Here is a 24865-nt window from a genome sequence, read left to right as displayed (position 1 = left end):
GAAGGGCTCCGAGAGGGCGACGGGAGGGAGGGGAGGGGAGAGCGGAGGGAGGGAGGGAGGCCGAGGGAGTTGATAAAGGCGGGAGGAGTGGGGAGAGCACGCCGAGCGGCGATGGGTCGGAAGGAGTGAGCGAAGCGAGAGACGGGGAGCGAAGGCGGCCCGAGCCGTGGTTGTGCCCGTGTCCGTACTGTGCCCGGGGCCGTGCCTCGCCGAGGGGAGGGAGCGACGCGATGATGCCGGGGCGGCGGCTGTGAGCGACGGCCGCGATGGGCTGCGGGGGCAGCCGGGCCGACGCCATCGAGCCTCGCTACTACGAGAGCTGGACGCGGGAGACCGAGTCCACCTGGCTGACCAACACCGACTCCGAGAGCCCGCAGGAACCCGGCGGCGCCGAGCCCGGCAGCAGGGAGCTGGGCGCGGGGCGAGCCGGTGAGTGGGGCCGGGCGGGGGCTGCCGTGAGCCGGGCTTCTGCGTGCGGGGTGTGGGGACTGCCGTGTCCCCGCTGTGGGGCCGGCCGTGTCCCCTCTGGGGGGCTGGATGTACGCCCGGTGTGCGCCGTGCAGAGCGCTGTTCGTGTGCCTAGTTATGGTGTGCATAGGGCTGTCTGTACGCCCAGGTTCGCAGTGTGTGTAGGGCTGGCTGTGTGCTCTACCCGCTTTCCAGAGAATGTCTCTCCTCTGCTCCTGCCGAGGTATGCGGGCGGCGAAGTCTGGGTTGGAGAACGCTGCGGGTCTGCGGCGCTGCGCACCGGAGCATCCCCTCTGGGGATGCACGCAGGTACCGGATAGCCGTGTTCGGCTGTGTGCGGGAAGAGCTGCTCCGTGTCTGGGGTGCTCGGGTGAGGCAGAGGGAAGGAAGGAGAACTCGGCCTTTTTGCTGTGGAATATTTGTATTTTTTTATGGTAAAAAAGCTCACTTAAGAAATAGGTTTAAAATGACGTGGATGTGATGCACCAGCCTTCTGCCAGGTGCCATCAAACCAGGGTGATAAGCAAAATAGGACAGTTGATCGAGCAGTGTCCTGCCAAGGTGCTGGCTGGCACATTTGAGTTTCTCAGATCTTGGAACGTTCTCAGTTGTGCAGCTGTGGTACTGAAGCAGGGATGTGGGGGGGAAAGGGAATGGAGAGCTCTGGCCTGTTGTGGGGTTCCTGATGTTTTCAGAATCATTCAGTGTGCAGCAGTATCTGGAAATCTCACAGACTTCACAGCAATCCCATGGGAAACTGTGAGAAATGGGAGGTGGGTTGGAATATGAAATGCAGTATGTAAAAGGAGTTAGATAAGGATTTTGAGGAGGTTTGAGGTAATACTGACTGGGAAACTTGGATGGAGGCAATGGTGTTATCTCCATCATTGAAGGCTGGATGTAGGACCATGCTTATCATTATTTTAGCCATGTTTAGTTTGTGTTGGTGGGTGAAGATCATAAAGAGAAGGCAGATACAGCCTGAGATTTGATATTGGGTACGAGGTGACAAAGAGGTAGATCAATAAGCGTTCTACACAGAAACAATTGAACTTACAGATGAGAATATTGGAGATAAGAGGAGGACAGGAGATAATTCTGAAGTGCAATAGTAAATGATTTGGAGACGAGAAATGCTCTACACAAAATCTGCAGAAGGGATTAAAGAATAAGGAGAGGACGTACTGATAGAAACAAAGGAAGGATGGCTTCAGAAGGGAGAGTCACCCTGACCACAGCCAGGCTGGCTGTAGCCAGCGCAGGGAGCCCAAGGATGCAGGGTGGCCCCAAAGGGTGTCTGGAAAGTCCAAGAGTATTTCAGAGAGGGTTGATGAAGGGCAATGGGTGAGTAGGAAAGGAAGGAGAGAGGTGTTCCACAAACTGCACATGGACTGAATTTACAGATGAAAGGGGAAGAAAACAGCAATTGGAGGGGCAAAAGAGATCAGGTAAGGGTTTAAGATTTCAGGAGGAAAGCATGACATCATTGTGAGAGCTGGGAACTGCTGAACAGGGAGAGGCACAAGAGAGTAAGGGAGGGGAGAAGAGGACAACAGGGCATTGAGGAGAAGGATGTGCTGCTAGCTTTTTTTTGGGGGGGATAAGGGTGGAGGGGGGGAGAAAACATATAGGATAGTAACAGTTGTTATAGCTAAAGTAAGACAGAACTTTTCCTGGGTTCAGGACCGGTCACCAACAGCCATAAAGATGTGACAGCAGCTTGCTGCAGCACAGTGCTGAGCCTCTGGCAGGGATGAGCAGGGTGAGCTGGTAAGGGTGAGTTGCAGCATAGAAGTAATAAACAACTTCATCCGGCACAGCAGGGGATGAAATGGAAAGACACCTTTTAAACCAGCAGGTTTTGTTCTGCTCATAGGATGAATGGCTTTCAGGAGGGAGAGAAAAAATGGAAACTCAAATGAGGCTGCAAAGGAGCAGCTTCTTGTACAGACACCCATCAATGTGCCAGCTGAGAACTCTTTGTGAGATTTGACTGCTGTGTAGGCTATAGCTGGGGAAATAACAGGCTGCATTTCTGCCTGGCTCCCATTCCTGCAGCCCTCTGCACAAACCGCTTCTTTCTCTTGGGCAGCCTGGTTCAGCTGAGCGGAGGTGTCAGCATGTGGAGCGAGTGCATGAGGAAGGGAGAAGCTGCAGGATCAGGCTGGTCCCGAGGGCAGACATCACAGGTCACAGGCAAACCACAGGGAAACGTTATACTTAAAAAAGCACAAAAACTGTGAGGTGTTTTGGCACACGTTTGCATATTTTGCTGTGTTACACTGGGAGAAGTCAGGTCTGTGTATGTGTAGGCTGGCAAGTTAAGACACACTCTACCAATTTCCTACCGGTACCAAAGAAGTGCTTTATAAAGTGATTAAGTAGCAACAATAACAAGCAAATTGCATATTTGTTTCTCAAGCAGGCCTTAAGCCGTCCCATCCTATTAGAGTTTCTGTTGTTTTTCGGTGTTTTCTTTTTTCCAGCGACTAAGCTTCTGCATTCAATTATTTCTTCTTCATTACCGATGGAAGTGCCTCAGATTGGATAAAGCAGCGTGTTGCCTCATGGGCAGAAAGAGCTCACAGCCATGGGTTAGCTCAAGTGCTGCGGTCTCCTCAGGACAGGCTCTGTCCTTCATGTGTTCCTGCAGCGACAGGACCGTGAGCCCCAGCCTCAGCTGGAGTAATTAGTAATGAATTTTTTAACGACGTAGCGACTAACGAAAATGAATGTCATGTATCAGAACTGAGAAGCTGTGTATCGACTGTCTCTGAACTCATTTGTTCAGTGCCTCAACTAATAAAACACTCATGTATTTTTTATCACTGCCTGGCTCGCGGCACCGGCCAAGGCTTTAAAAGCCAAGACAATTGGTTTTTATTGTCTTTGTGCTGTTTCTATAGGAAACTCTTTTCTCCCAAAGCACTTAAAGAAAAACATTCTCCACAGTTGATCCTTTCATGAAGACATTTGCAAAGCAGCAATAAGGTGGGAGCGGAATGGTGTCCTTTATTAGAAATAAAAAGAATACTGTAAAAAAAATCCATCCGAAGAATTGGAGAGAATCATAGAAACACAAGGTTGGAAAAGACCTACAAGACCATCTAATACAACCATCCTCCTATTACCATTACTACCCACCAAACTACTGAACCGTACCTCATAGCAAAACCATATCTCGTAGCAGAGAGATGCCATTAGTATCCTGCGATCTGGCTGCTGACTGGCTCGAACACAGCCATGCAGTTATGGATAACTCTGGTTCTTTTCTGTCAGGTGAAAGGACGAGTTGCGCTGCCACTCTGCAGCTGGGTGCTCAGTGCCTGCTGCGGGGAGCTTGGCAGTGTGGGCCCATCTTTGCAGTTAGCCCCTGTCTTTGCAGTTAGCCCTTATCTATCTATCTTTGCAGTTAGCCCCTGGCCGAGGCACAGCGCGCAGGATGCCATGCTCCACTTGCAGCCTCTCCTGTAGAAGTTTCTTAAAATCACGTTTCCATTCTTTGCAGTAGGAGAGACTGACTGCAGTTGTAGGGAAATTCTGGGGCCGGATGAATGCCTGTCACCATGACAACACAGCCTGGATCAGTTTTGACCACAGCTGCAATCATCTCCTGCTTTTCATCCAGCAGGTAAACATGAAGTTAAATCTTAATGTAAATGAGTAAGCGGCTGGAGGGTTACAGAGGAAGGACATGCTTTGTGCAGCAGATTGTTTCTTGTAATTCAGACTGCAGAGAAGTATTTCATAAAAACAATCTGTTTTGGCCTGAGAGCCAATGAGTGATCAGTTTTGCTTGTGGTAGCAGCGTGTTGGGGTATATCACTATCCCTCCGTGCTCCTGTGCCTGTTAGAGCTGCTTGCTTATGAGTTGGCTGATTCAGAGTCTGATATGCCTAAGGAACAATTACAGCAGCTGTTCTGGCATGTAGTATTTTAAGGAGATAATCTTATTGCAGCTCGGAATTGCACAGAATGAACAGAGCTTCTTCCCGGACTGCAGACACATTACAGTAACTCCATATTCTGCCTTAATCCTGATCTCAGATACAGTCATATGGTATTATTTAAAGTTACCCATTTACCTGTACTTTCTGGATATGGTCTCTTTTGAGTTCAGTTGTAACTGGACACTGGATGGGGGACAGTACTGAAAGAAACCCTTCAAAGTCGCACACACACACACCATAAAAAAACACAAACAAAAAACAACAGAGAGGAAGGGAAAATACAGCACATGGGGTATTTCTCAGAGAAATAAAGTTTTTGCTTCTTACGTTTATCATCTAGCTTTCAGAAGGCACGCTTCTTGTGTGTCTGCTCGACTTTGTACATCAGCACCTTGGAAGAAATGGGCCTGGGAGTGCTGGTTGATGCTCAGCTATATGTGAGCCAGCAGTGTACCCAGGTGGCCAAGAAGGCCAGTGGCATCCTGGCTTGTACCAGAAATAGTGCAGTCAGCAGGAGCAGGGAGGTGATCATCCCCCTGTACTCAGAACTGCTGAGGCCATACTTCAAGTGCTGTGTTCACTTTTGAGCCCCACACTAAAAGAAAGCCATTGAGGCCCTGGAAGGGGGTCTGGATCACAAGTCTTATGGGGAGCAGCTGAGGGAACTGGGATTGTTCAGTCTGGAGGAGACTCAGAGGAGATCTTATTACTCTCTACAACTGCCTGAAGGGAGGCTGTGGTGGGATGTGGGTCGGCCTCTTCTCCAGCATAACTCCAGCAGTAAGACTAGAGGGAATGGCCTCAGGCTGAGACGGAGGTGTGGTGTTCAGGTTGGATGTTAGGAAAAGTCTCTGAAAGAGTGGTCAGGTGCTGGAATGGGCTGCCCAGGGGAGGTGGTTGAGTCACCATCCCCAGAGGTCTTCAGGAAACGTTCAGATGTTGTACTAAGGAACATGGTTTAACAAGGAGATATCGGTAGGTGGACGGTTGGACTGGATGATCTTGGAGGTCTTTCTCAACCTTGGTGATTCCACAATTCTATGACTCCTGTGTGTAAACATTTGCATGGAGGGACAGTAGCCTTTGCATACACGGAAAGCTCCCCTGTGGAGTGGGTTTTGGCAGGTGTAAAAAGAGAAGTACGTTGGGAGAACTGAAGACTGATTCTTTACAGCACAGTGAAGCCCACCGAGAAGCTTGCAGCCGGCAGTGCCATCTGTGCCATGCTCTGGAAGCAACAAACCTCATTGGCAGGGCTGGGGACACAAACCCAGTGCCAAAGAGTCCTGAGAAATGGCTGTTTCAGAAAAACTGATCGTTCACAAACACTTCGGTAACTTCAGATAAGCTTCGTACAGCATGTCCACATGAAGTGACAGAAAAGAAAATGGCATCAGTGCGCTGCAACGCTGTACTGCTGCCTCAGGAGAGGGAAAATAACAGTAGCCTTTGCCAGTTAAAAAAGAAATCTTTGCAGCAGTCAGTGAATCAGGGAATTATAAAGAGCCTTAGCTATCAATACAGGAAAATGATAGAATTAAAAGGCTAATTTGTGTAGTAAGCCATAGTGGTCAACCCACTGAACTGAAAGTGCTCAATGCTGCCACTCTCCGTTCAGTACGTGCATTTGAGTTCTGCCCTGCCTCAAACCCAGCCTTGGCCTGAAACAATATGTTTTTTAAGAACAAACACTAAGACACGGATTGCAAGCAGCAAAACATCTCACTGTACTGTCAGAGAACTGAGGGACATTTTCCTTCTCTGCCCCTGGGTCACCAGACCTCTCCATACCTCCCTCCTGAAATGGAGCATCTCCTTACTTTCAAGTGTGGAGAAAAATCTTTATCCTGAGATCACACGTGCTTAAACTTTTTGCTGGGTTGTGGGAGGATTGCTACAGAATCATTGCTTGGGGGCTGTGTAGGAAAATAATTTGTGTGGGGTTGCTGCTACTGTTGTGCACTGCTGCCATTCTGTGTAATTATTTGCCATGCGGGTGCTCTTATTTGTTGTGTTCTGTTGGTTGATGTCAGTGATATTGAGTGCGTCCTGATGGGAAAAGTATGCAAACTCCCTCCATTTCCTCTCAGAGGATTTTTGAATGAATTTTTCATTAATAAATATCATCTGCCATATAAAAAGGAGAGTCTGTAGCGAGATAAATTTCGTTAAAATTATCAGATATAATTGATAGACAAGAAAAAGCCCTCCATTATGAGCCATCAGCCTGCTTTTTTTGCTATCTATCTGCATTAAGCACTATTGATACAGGAAATGGGGCTGGATCATTCAGTGTGAACCCCAACCAAGTATGATTTTAAAATATACTGCCATGGCTTTTCCTGCAGGTCTCTTGGCCTCTGGTTAAAACCCCCTCAAACAATGGCCAAGTATTGCTAAATCCTTCCTACAGCCTCATGCAGACCTGCCAGGACTAAACATTTACCCCAGCATTTACCTGTGGTTAAAATAAGTTCACTAAGAAAGCAATGTGCATGAACAATTGAATTTCATGGAAAGGAGAAATCTGCCTGGCATCAGTTAAGAGGATTTGCAGCAGAACTGGATTCGGAACCTTCTCTCTGGATGATTTTCCAAGGGAAGAAATCCTTCTTGCAGCCTCGACATCTTTGACAAGAAGGATGTTCTTAGTGATTGCCCACAGGGCTCTCATTAGCCACACAAGAGCTGCCAGAGGGATGGTGAGAGTGGAGCAGTACCTGAGCAACACATCCAGGGCTGGTTCTTGCCCTTCAGGTGCTTTCATCAATGAGACCCGCTGCCTGCAGGACTCTCAGAGGGAAACTGTTCTGCAAAGTCTGTTTTGATGGAAAATCTTTTTCTTTTCTCCTCTATATCACAATTGAGGACATGTAAAACCCCTTTTTCCTGTTGTGAGGGGATGAATTTACATTTTCTGCTCAAATGTTTCAGTTTAGGATTGTACAATTTAAAACTAATGCTGAAAACTGGAATAAGATTTAAGAGACAGCTCCTGCCAGCCTCGAAGCAGCAGGAGAACGTATTTCATATAGGAAACGTCACAGAGTCCAGCTTACTTCGTTGTCCATGGTCTAAATTTCCACAGTGAGTACATAGCGTAGTAATCCAGCACTTCAGTGACATAAATCTGCATACCTCCAGTCAAGCCTAGAACCGTATTTCTGAATAGAAACAGGGCATATCGCTCAGCCCACTTCTTTCTCAGGTACTTTTGCAATGTAACATGAAATCAGCCGATTGTAATTAAAAATACTGAGATTTAAAGTTGAGCTTTGTCTTCAACTGAAATACAGCAGTAGGTAAGATTTAACGGTTCTGTGATCAAAGCCGTGATTTGATTACACGGCTTTTTGTTTGGCTCCCAGAAAGCAGCACTCTTTTCTAGATCATGTGGGCAGTATTTCAGAAGATGCGTTATGTGGTCATGCTCCATGCTCAGCAGTGCCCCTGCATGAAACATACGGCTTGCTCTTTAATTGTACTGTGACAAATCATGCGGTGCTCCTGCAACTTTGTTATCTGATGAGCACATGCATAATCGGTTCCCCAGATTGCCACACTGCTTTCTCTGTTCTGTTTAGGAGAAATACATGTAAAGAGTAAAACGGACACGTAAATGGTGAACAACATTTTACTGGTGGCATTGACAGCTATAGGCTGCAAGCCCGGATTTTCCATTTCAAGGTTTTCTTGAATGCACTCAGAGCCTCCAGATAGTTTTTGAGTTGCTGTTGTCTTGGCTGAGCCTTTAATTTTAAGCATCTGATAAGAAAGAATTTCTTTTCGGCATTTCATTCTTCCTGGAAGACTATGGGTTCAGGCTGGTCTATTAAGGTGAACCTGAAGAGCAAAATAATCAGCCAACCCCTCTCTTGGTTGACTGATACTTTTACCAGTTTTCTAGCAGTGTGTATTGTTCTGTTTCTGTATGTTTCAGGTGGATATTATCCTCTCCCTGTTTCCTCTCACGTTGCAGTTGTCATTCTCTAAACTGCCAGCATTTCCCAGGAGGGCCATCAGGAGGGTTGTCAGCTAACGCTTGCTGTGCTAGAAGTATGAATTTCTGCCACTCACGTCTGAGTGATTTCTGAGTCACTGGTAGGAAAAAAGGCGAAAAAACTTTCATGGAGTTGTTCAGTAGACTGTTAACGGGTGATGTTTGACACTAGATTACAACACAACTACTGCCCTTATTTTAGGATGAACACCAAATGTGAGCGACTGCTTTTTTGCTCACATACATTTAGATTAAGCCAAAGGATTTTATGATCACAGCCGTACCACAAGACAATTGAGTCATCGATATCCATCAGATATCCAGGCTGGAAATATCATCTTGGCCATTGGACTTTTCAGAATTAATTCCCATATAGGACAGGTTTGTCTTTGGGACATTCAGACTGCCTTTACAACTCATCTGTTCTTGACATTGTACCAAAGCTATCATAAATGATACCAGTAGCTAATCATGCACTGTTAAAATACGTCTCATGTCTTACCTGGAACCTTCAGTCTGATTTCCTGCTGCTGAACCACAGAGAGCAAAACTGAAGTGTCAATTCAGCTTTAATGTCATATGCTTATAGTTGCTTTTCATGAAGACTTCTGTTTAATCTGTCTAAATATTTTGTTGCTCCTGGGTGTGATTAATTGAAATGATTCAATCTACTTATCTTAAGCTTCTATGCATGATTAGTTAGGAAATGAGAATGGGAATAATACTTACTGTTTCTGTACTGGAAACTGTTCTAAAGCATAGTGAATGATGTTTCAGTGCCATATGCCTAAGGACTGTGTGAAGGAAAAGGATAGGCCATGAGAACACGTGCAACTCAAAGCCACTATTCAGTCTCCCTTCAACACGTCAAGCAGCACGAGTATCTTTCTTAATAAGTTATATCTCAGGATTTTCCCAGGCTTAAAAAATAAATGGCCATCAGTGCCTTTGTCTTCTCCCTGTACATGAAGGCTCTTACAAAATTTTGCCACTTCTTATTCCATGATGTAGTGAAAATTCAGTTCATTCCCATTCCAGGTATTAAAACCTGTTCCTTCATCCATTCTATTCCATCACCTTTCTGTCATTCAGTTCTTTCTTAGTGCCCTGATTACTGCTACTATTCTTTTAAGTTTACATTCCTTATCCTCCCGTCAGGATCAGACCAATTTCCCCTTACTATTTGGGGAAGGCTATTGGAGTCTATTTTCCTTTCCATATCCCTTGGATATGAAGTGATCCATATGATCACTTCAAAACATTCAGATTTCCATGCAACGCGACAATTCAACAAATGTAAAACCCAGATCGACATTTTTCATTAAGAGGCATGTTGTTAAAGGTGGATACAGTCTGCTTTTTTTTATCTGGTATAAATATGAATTTTATATTCATCTTCCATTTCGTACGCGTTGCAGAATTGTCAAGCTTGTTTACAAGGTAGTTGTGCCATGATTCTGATGATAATTTAAAACAAAAACATACCAATGCTCAGTTAGCATCTGCCTGTACCTGGGAAATAACACCATTCAGGGAATATCAAGGTTTGCAGCTTTAATGCTGCCCTTGTCTACTAGAATCCTGCATATTCTACGGCAGAAATCTTAATATTACATCAGTAGATCTGTCTAGACATTGAGAGCTATTTTTCATATGCTTGTATATGCATGTGCACATTAAATTCCAGTGTTGGAATCTTTCAAACGTTTCTTTTATCTCCCAAAAAGGGGCATCTTTCAAAACAGCTGTGAAAGAGAAGGTTTGAAATGTACGCATCTCTAAGAATCCCTTTTATCTGATGCTCCATTTATCTGATGAAGTGAAAGGAAGGAGGAAAACAGCAAACTGAGGTGGAGTGCTGGATATCTCCATTTTGTCAGGACACCACTGTGCACGTTTAAAAGTATTAAACATATTCACCGTGAGATGTTTTTTTTCAGTACCGAATTAATGCCATTGTTTTATAGGAGAGCATAATTCCATAAGACTGTATGGGTCTGTATGGGTCCACTGTGTGTTGTCTGCTAAGTAGTGACCTCCTGAAGTTCACCACCCCAGAAGATAACGGCCTTGGGTCATGGACCCACAAATAAAGCACACAGCATACAGACCAAGGTGGAAACCCTTGCATTTTGTTGCCTCTCTGTAATATTGGCTACGCTGCTCATGGAAGGGAGTTGAAACTAGATGATCTTTGAGGTCCTTTTCAACCCAGGCCATTCTGTGATTCTGTGATTCTGTGAAGGCTCCTGAATGTGACAAAACCAGAGCCAGAAGAGGATTGGAGTCTGATCTACCCTCTGCTGTCTACTAGCTGTTTTCTGAGCCCTCTTGTCCTTCAACAACATAGATGCCCATCCTGTGGGCAGCAGGCTGTGGGGCACAGCCCCCTAGTGCTGGGCAGGCTGAGAGCTGGGGGCAGTGTGGGGCCCATGGCTAGAAATGCAAATACTTCTGTTTGGTTTGGTTTTGTCTTGCTTCCCCATCTGCGATTTGCATTGTGTTAGAGTTCAGATAAATCACTCTGGATTCTCTGAATGCCTTGTATTATTTTATTTGCTCATACTAAAAACACAGATTGTTGTTTCTGACAGTGTGTTCCTGCCATGACATTCCGTCCCTCTGCAGATCTCCCGGATCCTTCATTCACTGTTATGTCTGAAAGCTTCTGTATTCTTCTTGTTGGGGAAAAAAAATCTACTGTGGTGTTTCTGGTCCTCTGCCCTCATCCCTCAGGCTTCAGAAGCAATGACTGGAGCACTTCACAGCCTCCTCTCTGCTTTAATGGGATCCGTTCTGTATTGCATTTACGCTATAGGAGTACATGCAGTCGCGCAGATGCATATTTTTCCCAAGCACAAGTAGATTCAAATCAGGAGAGCAGACATAGAAGACAGGTATTTCAGTGTTCTGTATACTTATTATCCATCTGTGTGTCATTAAAAGCAAGGAACTCAGTGATGATACCGAAGACATATTTTCTCTGGAAGCAACTGCGTGTTGTGGTAGCAGCATTCATTATGTTTCACTGCAAATTTTCTCTGAGACTTTACAGTGCAGTGTGCCTGGGTATCTCATTATGCAAGCATTTTATAAACCAGTATCTTATGCATTATTCAGGAGATAACAGCCGTGATAAACAAACCGAAGAAAAAGGTGCTGCTGAACCAGAAAATGCAACCTTACTGGTTTGTCTGAGTCAGTTGCAGAGATATAAAAGTGACATGCTTTGAACAATCCAATGTTATTTGTTCACGGCTGTGCCACAGGACAGCAGAAGGTGCACAGTGCTGGGTCAGATCTGCAGCTCACTGTGGTCAGATTTGTGTCCAGCTGTGGCCGCCACCTGATGCTCTGACCCCAAGGAGGAGAACAATGTGAGAAATGTGTGGGGAATCATTTCTTCTCAAGGGTCTGAGCCCTATGGCTAAGATTAACTTAGCTCTGTTCTACAAGGCTTCATACCCCTTCCATATTGCTTGGCAACACCAGCAGTGTCCTATCCCTGTCTAATCCACAACTTAAAAGTCTGAAATGCTAAGGAGCCTGATGATAGTAACAGTGGTTATTTAGTAAAGAGAGACTCAGAGCTGGGATAGAACTAAGGTAACAATCATTAAGTGTTCATACTCTTCCTTCTAAATCCTATTTCTGATTTTGCTCATACACGTTGATTTTTTCATTACTTACGGTGAAGAAAGTAGGCAGTTATCCCAGAAAGACTGAAGAAACTCAGTTTTCTGCTACAAGTCTGAATACTCTGGGCTTTCATAAACTATTAAGTATGAGCAGAAGCTGTTCTTGGAGGGCTAACTTTATTTATTTGGTATAAACAATATGTATATTGCTTATATGAGCTGCCTGAAAAGAACACTGAATTTTTACATTAATATTGAGAGATATGGCGTTCTTTCCACTTTGCCCTACTCTATGAGTAGGCCTCCTGTTCTTCATGTAGGATGTATATTTCAGTCAGATTTTTCTATCTCACTGGTCTTCATGATTGTATTGAGACACCTTACATTTTATGATTTTCTTCGTTCACTTCACATTGATACAGCTGTGAAACTGCTTTTAAATACCCTTCTTTTAAGCTCTGGAACACTTGGAACATGCACAGACATCATACAGACCAATTCTAGTTTTTATGTGACACATTAAATAACTGAAGTTGATTTTTGACTCCATCCAAATGTCTCTAAACTGTCGTATTTGTGAAAGTTCGAACAATATTTTAGTGTCACTGTTTTAGTTAAAAACAAAACAAAACAACCAGAAACATGCATTTTTTCCCCCCAAATTCATTCAAATTCTGAATTTGTAAATAATAAAAACGAGATTATTTGGAGATTATTTGGAGATAACTTGGTCTAAACCATCTGACTTGTGTGCCCCGGTGGCACAGTGGTAGAATTGCCGCTTGCAACACCAGAGGGCCCGGGTTCGAATCCCCCTTGTGGCGCAAGGGGTAGAAGTGCCGCTCTGCTACACAGAGGGCTCGAATCCCGGGAGTTGGACTCGATGATCTCTAAGGTCCCTTCCAACTCGCACAATACTATGATACTATGATATTATGATAAGCAGTCTGTCACGTCCCTTCTCTGGACCAGCTACTTGAGGAGTCTTTGGGATGCTTTCTCCTGCCAGGTGTTTGTGGTGAATCCATGCTGAATGGATGAAGTAAATATCTGTCCACTGATGCTGGGATGGTTTGAAGCAACGTGAACGCAACTCTGAAAGACTCAAGTAGCCCAGGAAGGCATCTCTAATGAGAAGAAGAAGCATAGCTGGGCAAGTGGGCTCAGCTGTGTGTGAACACCCCAACTCAAACTGTTCTCTGCTGCTTGTTCTCTGCTTCCTTCATTACCTTCTAAGTTGTGCCAAGGCTACCACTTGCGTCACTGGATGATGAAGCATGGGGATTGATTTCAGTTAAAAATAACCTCTTTTTCTTTTTTTTCCCTTGATGCTACAGAAAGAGGTGTTGGTTGAGCTACAGTCTAGGAGATTTCATCGGAATTGCTAAGAAATACAAACATGAGCTTGCCTGCACAGCTTAGAAAGCCAGTCAAAACTGTCCCATTGCTGGGGGAGAACAAATCCTCTTAAGTGCAGTTCTCACTGCAAAGTGAGATTTGGATTTCTGGGGCTGCTCGGTGTGTGCTCTCCCTGCAGCCATCAGGGAGACCAAACACTCTCCAACCATTCCTGAGGTCATCACTGCTTTGGTGAAGGTTTGGTTACCACTCAGAAACCCTGATTTGGGGAGCAGAGACATAAGAATATTCTAGGCTTGTCAGTTCATGTGAAGTTAAAAAAAAGTGGAATTGTTAGAGCATTGTGATGGGATGTACTATTTTCCCTGGGCTCAGGAGACCCACAGAGTTCTGGCAGGGGTTGTACTGACAGACTGCTGGAGAGAAGGGAAGTAACACTACTGAGCCCATTCAGTTCTATTTCTACTAAAGCTCTACAGTGAAAGTCTGTGGCGGATCTTTACTGAACCCATACTGTGGGGCTGATATAGGTAACCAGACAGTTGACTTGTTTTAAATGACACTGAGCCAAGGCTTAGTATTACCAGCCTGTTAGGTTGCAGATTCCAGATTGTGCAGGAGAAGAAAGTCAGCCCTTCCCTTGCTGTGTACTGTGACAAACCCCAAATAGCAATGCAAAATAGTTTCTATTTAAAAAGCAACAATCTGCTCCTATGTTCAACATCATCTCTGTTTTGCAGTCAAGAGTTTCTTAACTGCAGAATAGCAAACATCTTTTAGAATAAAGTAAGAAAGCTTGCTGCACAAGTGAGATCATCTAGTATCGGTGTCCACTGTATCACCTTTATAAAGATAGAGTTAGTGACTGTGGGAGGCTCAGATGCTGATAGCTCATTCACTTTTGCTGTCTCAACCTTGCAAAAGATGACAATTGGGCTACAGGCTAGCAGAATCTAGCAGAGTCTATAAAATGAACCATGTACACCATTTGCAGGGTTGAGATCTTCCATCAGCCTCCAAAAATATACCAATGAAAGAAAAGTTGTTCTATGGAAACTGTGCCTAATAACAAAGCTACTGTTCAGCAAACAGCTGTTTCACAAGATGACTTACTTAGAGGCCAAGTGGCCAAAGAGACACATTAGTAAAGAAAGTCTATAGAACAAAAATCTCAAAACTCATACATGCTTCAAATGTCCAAGATTCAATTAATGGATTTAGTAGGGGATGCTGAGAGCATTTTGCCTCTTCATAGCTGTGCTCAAGTTCGTTCACAGAGCTCCACTGCAAGGTGAATAAACAAACTGTGCCGTGACCGCTGGCTTAGAGCTCATACTCAGACTTAGCTACTAGCTTCTCCATCTCTCTTCCTGGAAAGTGATTCTCTGTGTTGTATCAGTCTACTGCTTCATGACACTCTTCTCTCTCATTGTGCTCTGTGGAGTGATAGAAGATATTGGACCTAAGGTCCTAGTAGAGATGGACTTTCTGGAGATGTAGAAGACACGGCTTACTGGTGTCTCTGAGAAGTGACCCACAGACATGTAAGAACAGCATTAGTTTTTACATCCAGCAGCAGAATACAGCTTCAAAATGCTTCCTAAATAACCTGTATAATATTTTCAAGTTTCAAATCAGTATTTTTTTCTATCAAAATTAAACAATTTAGCGTTATTCTCAGTAACCACCACAAGGTAAGCTGTCCTAGGAAAACTCTAACACCACCTTCTGACTGCTTAGGGAAATGCAATGACTGGTTTTGATTTAGGCGTCATAAACATTACACAACTTTACGTATTTTCAGAACCACGACTTTGGATATTTGGGCGAAGCTGCATTGATTTCAGTCATTGCTTTTGAAAGCAGTTTTGCTTCATATTGATAAAGCAGCTTTTCTGACAGATCGTTGGGAAACAATTCAGGCTTTACTTGGTCTCACTTTCAATACTCTTTATTCTGTGCTTGGATTCCCACCTGATTCATGGCAGAATGCACATGATGATGATGCAGTGCACACTTCATGTAGCAATGCATTGTCCTCGGTTTATATTCACAAGTATTTTCCCCTTAGATTCTGCGACTACTTGCTGCTCCTTCAGTTTTGACATCTGCATTACCAGTTAGTAAACCTATCTGTGAGTTTTTCTCATTATTTGATTTCATTCTAATATGGCTCTTCACAAATAAGCTTTGTTGGAAATAAAATAGAGAGCTACAGTCATGCATCTCACTTGCTCTTTGTGTTTGGATTTCAGACCCGGTGTTGCAACCAGACATATAGAGCTCTGCACTCTCCATAAATAACAACTGATTTTTGTTAATGCAGTAAGATGAGAAAATTCTTTTAGACTGGTCAGTATCAAACCGTACAGTGCCTGTTTCCTCCACCCAGCTAGAACAGAATGTAATTTAATCATTTATTTGATTACTGATACTCAAAAGAGTATGAAATGTATTTCTCCTGAGTTTCTTTCTTCCAGTTGTGGCTAAAAAAACTGGAAGCCAGCCGTAGAGTAATCTTCCCATCCATATTGGTTACATATGTTATGGTCACATCTAAGCCCTACAATTTACTTTAAGTGGAACAGCTCAAAGGGGTGCTCTCTGGTGCTTGCCTACGTTTCCTGAGACAAACCCTCGGTCATGCAGACTGCTGTATGTGCAAGTCCCAATGTTTGAAGCAGATGGGGAGCTGCTACCAATGGGGAGATGCTACCAGTGTGACATTTGTTAACCCATTTTCCATCTTTCCCAAGCCAGTGTTCCATGGTGAAATATAAAAGAAAGGGAAAGTAATCCAAAATGTAACTACAAAGCTACTAAAGGAGGTAGGATGCTCTCACCACGGTACCAAGAAGCACCTTTTCTGGCTTGTACTGTCACAAAAAGGGATGAAATAGGAGGAAGCCACAGTTTCCAGTCATTGCTCAGAACTGACTGCTTGACAATTCCCCATATTCTCACTAGGTATTCTGGAGGATGGCAAATCTACTCAGACAGGAGGGAGCGCAACACCAGCCACCACGGGGATTCTGAACAACGAGAAGAGGACCATCAGTGGGGCCCAGTGTGTGAACACTGCTGGAACTGGGCCACCACGGCAGAGCAGCTTCCGAGCAGCAGAGGTGAGGGTGCAGCTGTGTGTCTGGTGCTGGGCTCTGGCCTCGGCTTTTGTGATATTCCTCCTGGTTGCAGTTAAAATGGGATAAGATATAATGACTGCACCACACCAGAGCATAATTAGGCCCAGAATCTCTGGTGGTGTCTCATGCCTGAATGGCCACAGAATTGATGATTTATTTGGCAGTTGTTATGGCAAAAAAATATATATATATAAAAGAAAAAGCATATTGTTTTTCATTTCAGTCCCTCTGTGTCATGTCTTGCACAAACTGTTTGGACTAATAATCCAAAAGGGAGTGTGTTTTTCCTTCATTACTGCTCTGCTGAAATTGTGTGCACTGCATGGTTCATTCATGGCTGGATGCAAAGTCTGAAGAAGGCGATGGGAGTCCTTTCAGCAGTGTCCCTAGGTTTTGGATCAGACCCTGACTCTTTCTGCCTTCACCAATTGTAAGCTTTGTAGACGGATCATCCGGTATAATGGCCACACAAGAAAAAGCAAGGCTTTGAGGTCCAAGCAAATGGAAAACACAATCTACATTAAACTCTATCTTGAATTTTTTAACAAATACCAGATTGGTTCCTTTGTGCTTATTTTAAACCTACACTGTATTACCTGCTGCACTTCTGTAGGACAGAAGCATTTCCCAGTGACATGAATCCTGCTGTTTGCCACAGGTGTGTGTCATACATCAGCATGACACCTTGAACCAACCGCAGGTTTGCTGTGAAGAAAAACCATAAATGCCTCTCGCAAATGTTAGCCTACAGATAAAAATCAATTGGTTGGGCTGAATGTGGCTGAACACAACTGACATCTTTATTAATCCATTTTGAAACGGACTTGGCCATGCTCAAGAATTATAGTGATGTGTTGTTAGGGAAGAGGGTTTTTGTTTGATTTTGCAAGCAATTGAATAATTTAGACTTACTGGGAAATACGGGCAAACTTCCACAACATATTAATAGCGTGAATGTTAATTATAACTGGACTTCTCAGCAAAGTGTAGGTTCCTGACCTGGAACTTTAAGGCTTTGAATGCATCCTCCCACTCTTTTCTAGTTAAGATACACTCAGTAAGGTATTTGTACTATTGAACCCTAGCATCAGAGAGAGCTTGTAGCACTTTCAGTAGGGCCTTAACATTAAACATTTAAACATGTAAAAATATATGTATATCTAAGAAAGGAAGATAATTTGTCTAAATTTCTTACAGCCAAAAAGGAAATGCAAGTTCCTGCAGTGGGCAAAGCACGTTACCTGCATCAGGCTCCAGCTCTGAATTGCTGTTTTGAATCTTGATTTCTCAACTATTTAGGGAAGCGTAAGATAACAGTTTTCCAACTCAGACACCTAACATTTAGATGCCTAGTGGATAGAAGGCAATTATTTCTACCCCTTCAACTCAAAATGTGCCAATTTCATTCAACTGAGTAGTCACATTGACAGCTCTTTTCCTATTATTCCTAAATGCTGTGGAAAGCAATGTGATGTGGAACATGCTGCTCTCGGGAGACTTGGGTTCTCCCATTGGTTTATGGGGTAAATTGCTTTTCCTCTGGCCCGTTTTCTTAGGAATCTAGCTCTACAGCCTCCTACTTCTTTATACCAGTGGTCACACTGTGGTATTGAAAGACAGGGGGTATGATGTGGGCTGTGTCTGGGAAAGCTTAGTGTTCTCTCATGGGGTGATGGCAGGACATAGTTCTTGGCACCCTGCTCTGGGTGTCCCTCCTTGAGTGGAGTTAACCATCCTGGGATTCTGTGATACCATGCTATAAAAAGGACTTGGAAGTAAGAGATTCTGCTGATGAAAGCAGTCCTGATAACAGTGAAGGTCCATCAGCCTCAGAAACAAAGGTGGATCCTGGCTTATATCGCTGTCTGACAGTAACCTACTTGATTTCCATTTTATATGTAGCATTTGGAGAATGACTGTGTGGATCTGAGCACTTGGAGAGTAGACAGAAAAGGAGCAGGTGTATTCAGCTTGCATACATGAGAAGTGATATATGCTGGCCTATGTGAGTCCCGGGTTTTGCCCTCAGATAAATACAAACTTTCCACTCGTGTCAGTGGAAGTTTGCCAGGCATTTTTTACCTCCGACATTATTACCAAGCAAATTGCACTTAATTTACTTGGCATTATTTACATTTGCAAATTATGTCACGAAACACTGGAAAAGCAATTATCAAAAACACCTCTGTTTATCTCCACCCTCTGTTTATATCTGTCTGGTTTTGAGTGTCCTTTGCTAGACCTATCTGGTTTACTGCATGTTGTTTATGGAAACAAGCAGACAAACTAAGACATGAAGAAGGGTTTGTTTAAATTAGGGCTGCACTTGCACGCCCCAGACAGATGGACTTTACTGAATATTAGGAAATAACCTGATAAAGTTCTGAAAGGTGTATAGAAGTTTTATATGCAAGTATATACGTCTTAAATACAAGCAGAAATAAGTGTCATTTTGAAATCATGTTCTGATTGATGAAATCTAAGAGAAACTAGAGAAATTTCTGTTTTAGGCTAATTACACTTGTTTCCAAGTGGAGTCCAAAGGAAGCCCTAATTTTCACTTCTGAACTGAAAACAGATTTGTTCCACTTTTGGAATACATGTATATGGAAATGCTAATGATAGCCAAAAGGGCTGATCCAAAGCCTACTGGTATCCGCAGCCTTTAAAGCAGCTATAAAAGTTTACATCTTTGTTGCAAAAGAAAGTTGCTCCGTGTCACTGCACTGTGATGAGAATGCTGAGGTCTTTCTGTTCATTAATTAGAACCATCTCCTTAAATTAGGAGGCAGTTGTCACTGGCTCAGTTTTGTCACTGTTTTACTCACTGTACTGTTTAAAACTTCCACAGAGTAAACGGGACAGTCAGAAAATGTCAACGAAAGAAGTCACCATTAGTGTCTCAAAAACCATCAGGCCCAGCGACAGAAGGACAACAAAGAATTGTGTCAATTAACAAAGGAACGCGAGAGTGAGGATGAACCTAAGAATCCTGTGCTGCACTTTACATGTGGTCAGTCACTGATGATGTGAAGATGTGCTGTGTTGGATACAGCAGGCAGCTGCTGCCGAGTGCCTTCAGAATCATGTTTTGTAGAAAACAGCTGCAGACACTGCAGGGTGTTCAGATGGCATTTGTCTGCAGCGGTGGCACCATGCAGACAAACACCAACATTTGTGCCATTTGTTCTTTACTAAGTGCTATGTGGTCTACTCATATGTATTCTGTTCTGCATTGCTAGTAGGATGAGACTGGAGGATAATGGGTATTGCTCATCCCAATTTAAAACGGCCAATGAAGAGAATGAACCTGCATTTTCAGACGTGATGTGTTGAATGTGCACATTCAAATCTACAGAATCTGCAGTGGACTTGAATGTTTAAAGAGCTCCCTCTCACCAAGCTCAGACCCAGATATCTTGGAGTCAGCAAGATTCAGGCTTTCATTAAGTATGTTTTAAACTATGTGTATTACTTAAATGTAGTGAGTCACGTAATACCCTTTTTATATATTAATATTACTTGATTTTAATTTATTTTACATATGGACAGATTTTAGGTCCTAAAAATGGTAACTTTCATATTGACCTTCCTTGAAGCTCCTCAGTGCAGCTGGCAGATAAAGTTCTGTCTGCTTTGGATTTTTACACACATCCCTTTACTTATGTGGAGACACGGATGGACTTCACAAGACACTGAAAATAGTGATCACCAACTTTACATGAAAATACCTTTAACTCCGAAAATAATGTTCCATCAATAACAGCTCAGAAGTATTGACCCTATTTGATCAGTAGTAATAGATTTGGTCTGAAGAATGTACTTAATTGCATATTATGCATTCCGAATCACACGACTCCATGTTTATCATAAATATACAGCTAACAGGAAAAGAAATTTTCAATGTAGTGGAGACCAGGAATTAATTCAACCTATTTCTCCATATAGAAATAATACTATATATTCTTTGTAAGTTTGTTCTTTTATGAAGATAGAATAGGTAAATTTATTTGACTCCTCCATCAAGCATATACAGATATCCTTAGGGGGCCATCTGAAGCAGGCATTTACAAATTGTTCATAACAAATAGATGACATCAGAAAGAAAATCCATGTACAAACTGCAGTAAGTCCCAATTGCACTTCAAAAAACTATTATAAAAAGAATTGTGGAACCAAATCCCAATTTATTCCAGATTTGGACCACTTTGATAACTTGTTGCAATGTTTATGATTGCTTAATAATCTCTTGGAAAACACGTCTATGCAATAGGGAATTGTTTATTGACTATTCTGACACAAAGGCAAGGCAAAATCCAGATCCAGTAAGAGATTTTTGCATATAATAGGTGTATTTATAAGAAGTATTTCTTTATTTTTAGTTGTCCTAAAAATGACAAAAAATAGCCTGTGCTGAACCTTCCACAGTTCATCGTGCTGTCTGGATAGTGATCTTTGCTAGCTTTTACATAAGGGAATGAAAAAGTACTGAAAACGGTGTTATACAAGTAAACCAAGTCTGTCTGCATGTATCTCCAGCTTGTGGCTCTCCGCCAACTGGCTTGCAACATTACAGGACAGGAAGGGACTTGACTCACTCTAACAATAAGCAATGGCTGGAGCAGCTCAGTGACATTCATGTAGAAACGGATAGCCTTTGTTTGAGGCCATGTGCTAATCTGATTGAAAGCACACATTCAGGAGTCTGCATGATTTGTGCAGAGCAGACTGTGAACCAGCCCAGATCTGTGCCAAACTTGTAAACCACCAGGAAAGCTACATGTTCTCCATCTGTGTGACAGCTGTGGAGCCAGGAAGGCCACTTGCTTTGTATTGCCTTTCTACCTACTCATGGTAAGTTTCTTCAGCTACTTCAGTGTCCCATAAACATGTTTATATCCTCAAATCTAACTTCAGGATATTCAAAGACCGGATCCAACCTTCATGATACAAACCACATCTAGTTACAGACAACCTCATAAACTCTTCTTGTAACACATTACTCTTCTAATTCATTCTGAATAGGAACTGCTTTATTATCTACCTTATCATCCTTTACTGGATGTGGCAGGGAACATGACCACAGGATAATGACCCAGAAAGTGGTGGTGAATGGAGTTAAATCCAGCTGGTGAGCAGACACTAGTGGTGATCCCTAGTGGTCAGTATTGGAGCCTGTCCTATTTAATATCTTTATGGATGACCTGGATGAGGGCATTTAATGCACCCTCAGTAAGTTTGCAGATGACACCAAGTCGGCAGGAAGTGTTGATCTGCCTAATGGTAGGAAACCTCTACAGAGGGATATGGGTGGGCTGGATAGTTTAGATGAGGCCAATAGGAAAAAGTTCAACAAGACCAAGTGCCGGATCCTGCACTTTGGCCACAAAAACCTACAGGCTTGGGTAGAGTAGCTGGAAGACTGTGTAAAGAGATGGACCTGGGGGTGCTGGTCAGCATAAGCCAGCAGTGTGCCCAGGTGGCCAAGAAGGTCAGTGACATTGTGGCTTGTATAAGAATCAGTGTTGCCAGAAGGAGCAAGGAAGTTATCATCCCTCTGTATTCAGCACTGGTGAGGCTGCACCTCAAGTACTGTGTTCAGTTTTGGGCCCCTCCCTACAAGAATGACATCAAAGCCCTGGAGCTTCAGCATAGACAGTCCATAGACAGGCAACAAAGCTGGTGAGGGGTCTGGAACACAAGTCTTATGGGCAGTAGCTGAGGGAACTGGGATTATTTAGTCTGGAGAAGAGGAGGCTCAGGGGAGATCTTATCTCTCTCTTTAACTGCCTGCAGGGAGTTTGTAGTGAGGTGAGGATCAGCCTCTTCTCCTATGTGGCTAGCAATAAGATTAGAGGGAATGGCCTCAAGTTGAGGAAGGGGAGATTCAGGTTGGACATTAGGAAAAACTTGTCCAAAAGAGTGGTCAGTCATTGGAATGGGCTGCCCAGGGAGGTGGTGGAGTCACCGTCCCTGGAGGTGTTCAAGAAATATTTAGATGGTGTGCCAAGCAGTTTAGCAGGAAATAATGGTGGTAAGTGGAAGGCTGGACTGTATGATCTTGGAGTTCTTTTCCAAACTTGGTGATTTTATGATTCTATGATTCTATGATGACATCTAAGGTAGCTTGTTAGCTCTTAGTATTTAAGTTCCCAATGGAATTAAGAGTGCACTGAGGAGACCTGAATCCTGCCTCTGTACATGGAGTTATATTTATGTTTTCCTTACTTTGCTTTTTCTAAAGACAACCACCAGTAGACATGACCATTCAGCTTATGAAATAATAGACCACTCTGTATAATTAAGAGTGACAGAATCTAGCCTGTAGCACTCAAGACAATTTAAAGTCCTAAAAATAGATGCTGTGCTGGTTTTAGCCAAAGAAAAAGCTCAGTGAGTCACCTGGTCATCTTCACTCACAGCGACCTTCCTAGGACTGAAGAGCCTTATTTGCAGGATCTGTTCTCCGCATTGTATCTTTAAAATATAAAAGGCTCAAATACAGGTAGTAAAAGAACCGTGTTAGGAGGTGTACACTTTTAGACGAGAACCTGCTGACATCTCTTTCATCCTGTATGTCAGAAATGTAGTTTTTCCACTAAAGGCATGATGCCACTTCATTTGTTCCACATTTCTTGGCTGTGCAGGAGGATTTCTAAAGCCACACTGAAACAAAACACCTCCTGCTGATCCTGGATGAGATTTTATAAGCTACCTTAGTCGGGTTTTAAATAGAAACAACATTATTTTGACAGATTTCCATAGTACCAATACAAAATACGTGTACGATTTTCTTCTGATATGTACATACATGTAAAATACATTTTCTTCCTATATGGGAGAAATTTAATCACCAGAAAATAGGTGCTGGGTAAAGAGAGGGAATTTACAGCAGGCAGCATTTGTTATAGTTTGGTCTCTTACTATTCCTTGCTGTCCCTCATATTTCCTCCTTTTATTTCATCATTTCAGCATTACTGTGTGACGTGACTGCGAGATACACCATTTTATTGCGCAACATTCAGAATTCTGTCCTATTACTAAAAAGCAGGAACTCACAACTAATGCCTAAGCAGTATGTAAGTACTGGGTTGAGCGTACATTTTTGTTATCTAAATGGCAAAGATCACATATAAAACAAAGAACCGATTTTTCTCATCTTCCCAACATGTTCGTATACGTACACATCCATCTCTGTGTGTGTCTCCATTTGTTTACACTGTTACCTCTTTAAGGTGTACTTCTGTTCTGCAGTTCATGCCTGGGATTCTTGTGGGCTTTTGAGTTGTGTTTGTAGTTCTGATTCCCAAATGTAAAAGGCTTTAATATTCGAATTGAAATCTGTTTTACCTGACTTATTAGAAGAATAAGCTTTGTAGTTTGTGCACAGAAATGGCATTTGGAAAAGCAGGTTTAGTTTTGTTTGAGAATAATAACTTATCCAAGTAGGAATTCAAACCAGACTGGAAAGAGCATTTTTCTACTCTCATTTTAACGGCAAATTATTGAAGATTCATCTTGAACTTGAAAACAGAAATAAAGACAATTTTTTAAGTGTCTGTTCATTTCTCTTTTGATTTTCCATTCTTGTGTTTTTGGTTGATTGACCTTCAAGACTGAGAAGTTATAATGAATGGTTTGCTTTGCCTCTCTTTATGAAACACTTTTGTATCTGATGTTCTCAGGCTGTGGCTCATGGACTGTTTGGTCACATCTTTCACATAAGAAATAGCTGGATTTGTCACAGAGGATTTACAAGGTTAGAAATGAGCGGAATTGTAGCTCTATAATTATAAATGGGAGAGTTTATGGTTGCTGTAATGGCAAAGTGGGAGACACCGGGAATCTGAGACATTCTCAGTAGGTGCTGTATTAGAGCTCTGGGTTGCTCCATGGATAGCAAATGCTGTGCACGCTGAGGTAATCCTTCCTCTTCATGCATTCTCAGCAAGGCTTCTGGTAAAGCACTCAGCTGTGTTCCAGGCCCCTCACTTTAAGGAAGCCCAGAAGAGCCAGGGCAGTCTAAAAGACAGTCCATGGGCAAATATGGAAGTGTGCTGGCTTAGTGCAGAATTGAGCACACTGATGAGAAGCATTCCTATCTCCTTTCTTTAGTGTGACTTGCAAGAAGAACAGGAGTTATGGGGAAGCTGGAGTGATTGTTGTTAGAAAACAACAACAAAAAAGGGAGACCTCGTTGCACTCTACAACTTCCTGAAGGGAGGTTGTGATGAGGAGGGGTTTGGCCTCTTCTCCCAGGCAATAAACAGGACTCGAGAAAATGGCCACAAGTTGTGCCAGGGGAGA

General features: G+C 43.1%; 1 protein-coding gene across 2 annotated transcripts; it reads left to right on the top strand.

Annotated features, from left to right (window-relative positions):
- The first annotated feature begins 60 nt into the window (after positions 1-60).
- Positions 61-24127, top strand: BAALC (BAALC binder of MAP3K1 and KLF4). Of its 2 annotated transcripts, XR_011902916.1 has the most exons (4): positions 61-429; positions 16383-16540; positions 19410-20008; positions 23531-24127. XR_011902916.1 is itself a non-coding variant. In XM_072330105.1 (3 exons), exons 1-3 carry the CDS (start codon positions 267-269, stop codon positions 19512-19514), a joined length of 426 nt encoding a protein of 141 aa, XP_072186206.1. In that variant the 5' UTR covers positions 61-266; the 3' UTR covers positions 19515-24127. The 2 variants fall into 2 exon arrangements, 1 of the variants encoding a protein (XP_072186206.1); XM_072330105.1 differs by having other exon boundaries at positions 19410-24127.
- The last annotated feature ends 738 nt before the right edge of the window (positions 24128-24865 follow it).

This window comes from Excalfactoria chinensis, chromosome 2 (genome assembly GCF_039878825.1).
Source record: "Excalfactoria chinensis isolate bCotChi1 chromosome 2, bCotChi1.hap2, whole genome shotgun sequence".
NCBI classification, from domain to species: Eukaryota; Metazoa; Chordata; class Aves; order Galliformes; family Phasianidae; genus Excalfactoria; species Excalfactoria chinensis.
Note: the sequence above shows the minus strand (reverse complement) of the source record. Positions and strands in the feature narration are given on the sequence as shown.

What these genes read in the sequence shown, in the direction of transcription:
- BAALC (XM_072330105.1), top strand. Translation starts at nt 267, where the DNA reads ATGGGCTGCGGGGGCAGCCGGGCCGACGCCATCGAGCCTCGCTACTAC. An exon ending in GCTGGGCGCGGGGCGAGCCG is followed by an intron (nt 430 to 16,382) that starts GTGAGTGGGGCC and finishes TATTCTCACTAG; the next exon opens with GTATTCTGGAGGATGGCAAA. An exon ending in GCAGCTTCCGAGCAGCAGAG is followed by an intron (nt 16,541 to 19,409) that starts GTGAGGGTGCAG and finishes AAACTTCCACAG; the next exon opens with AGTAAACGGGACAGTCAGAA.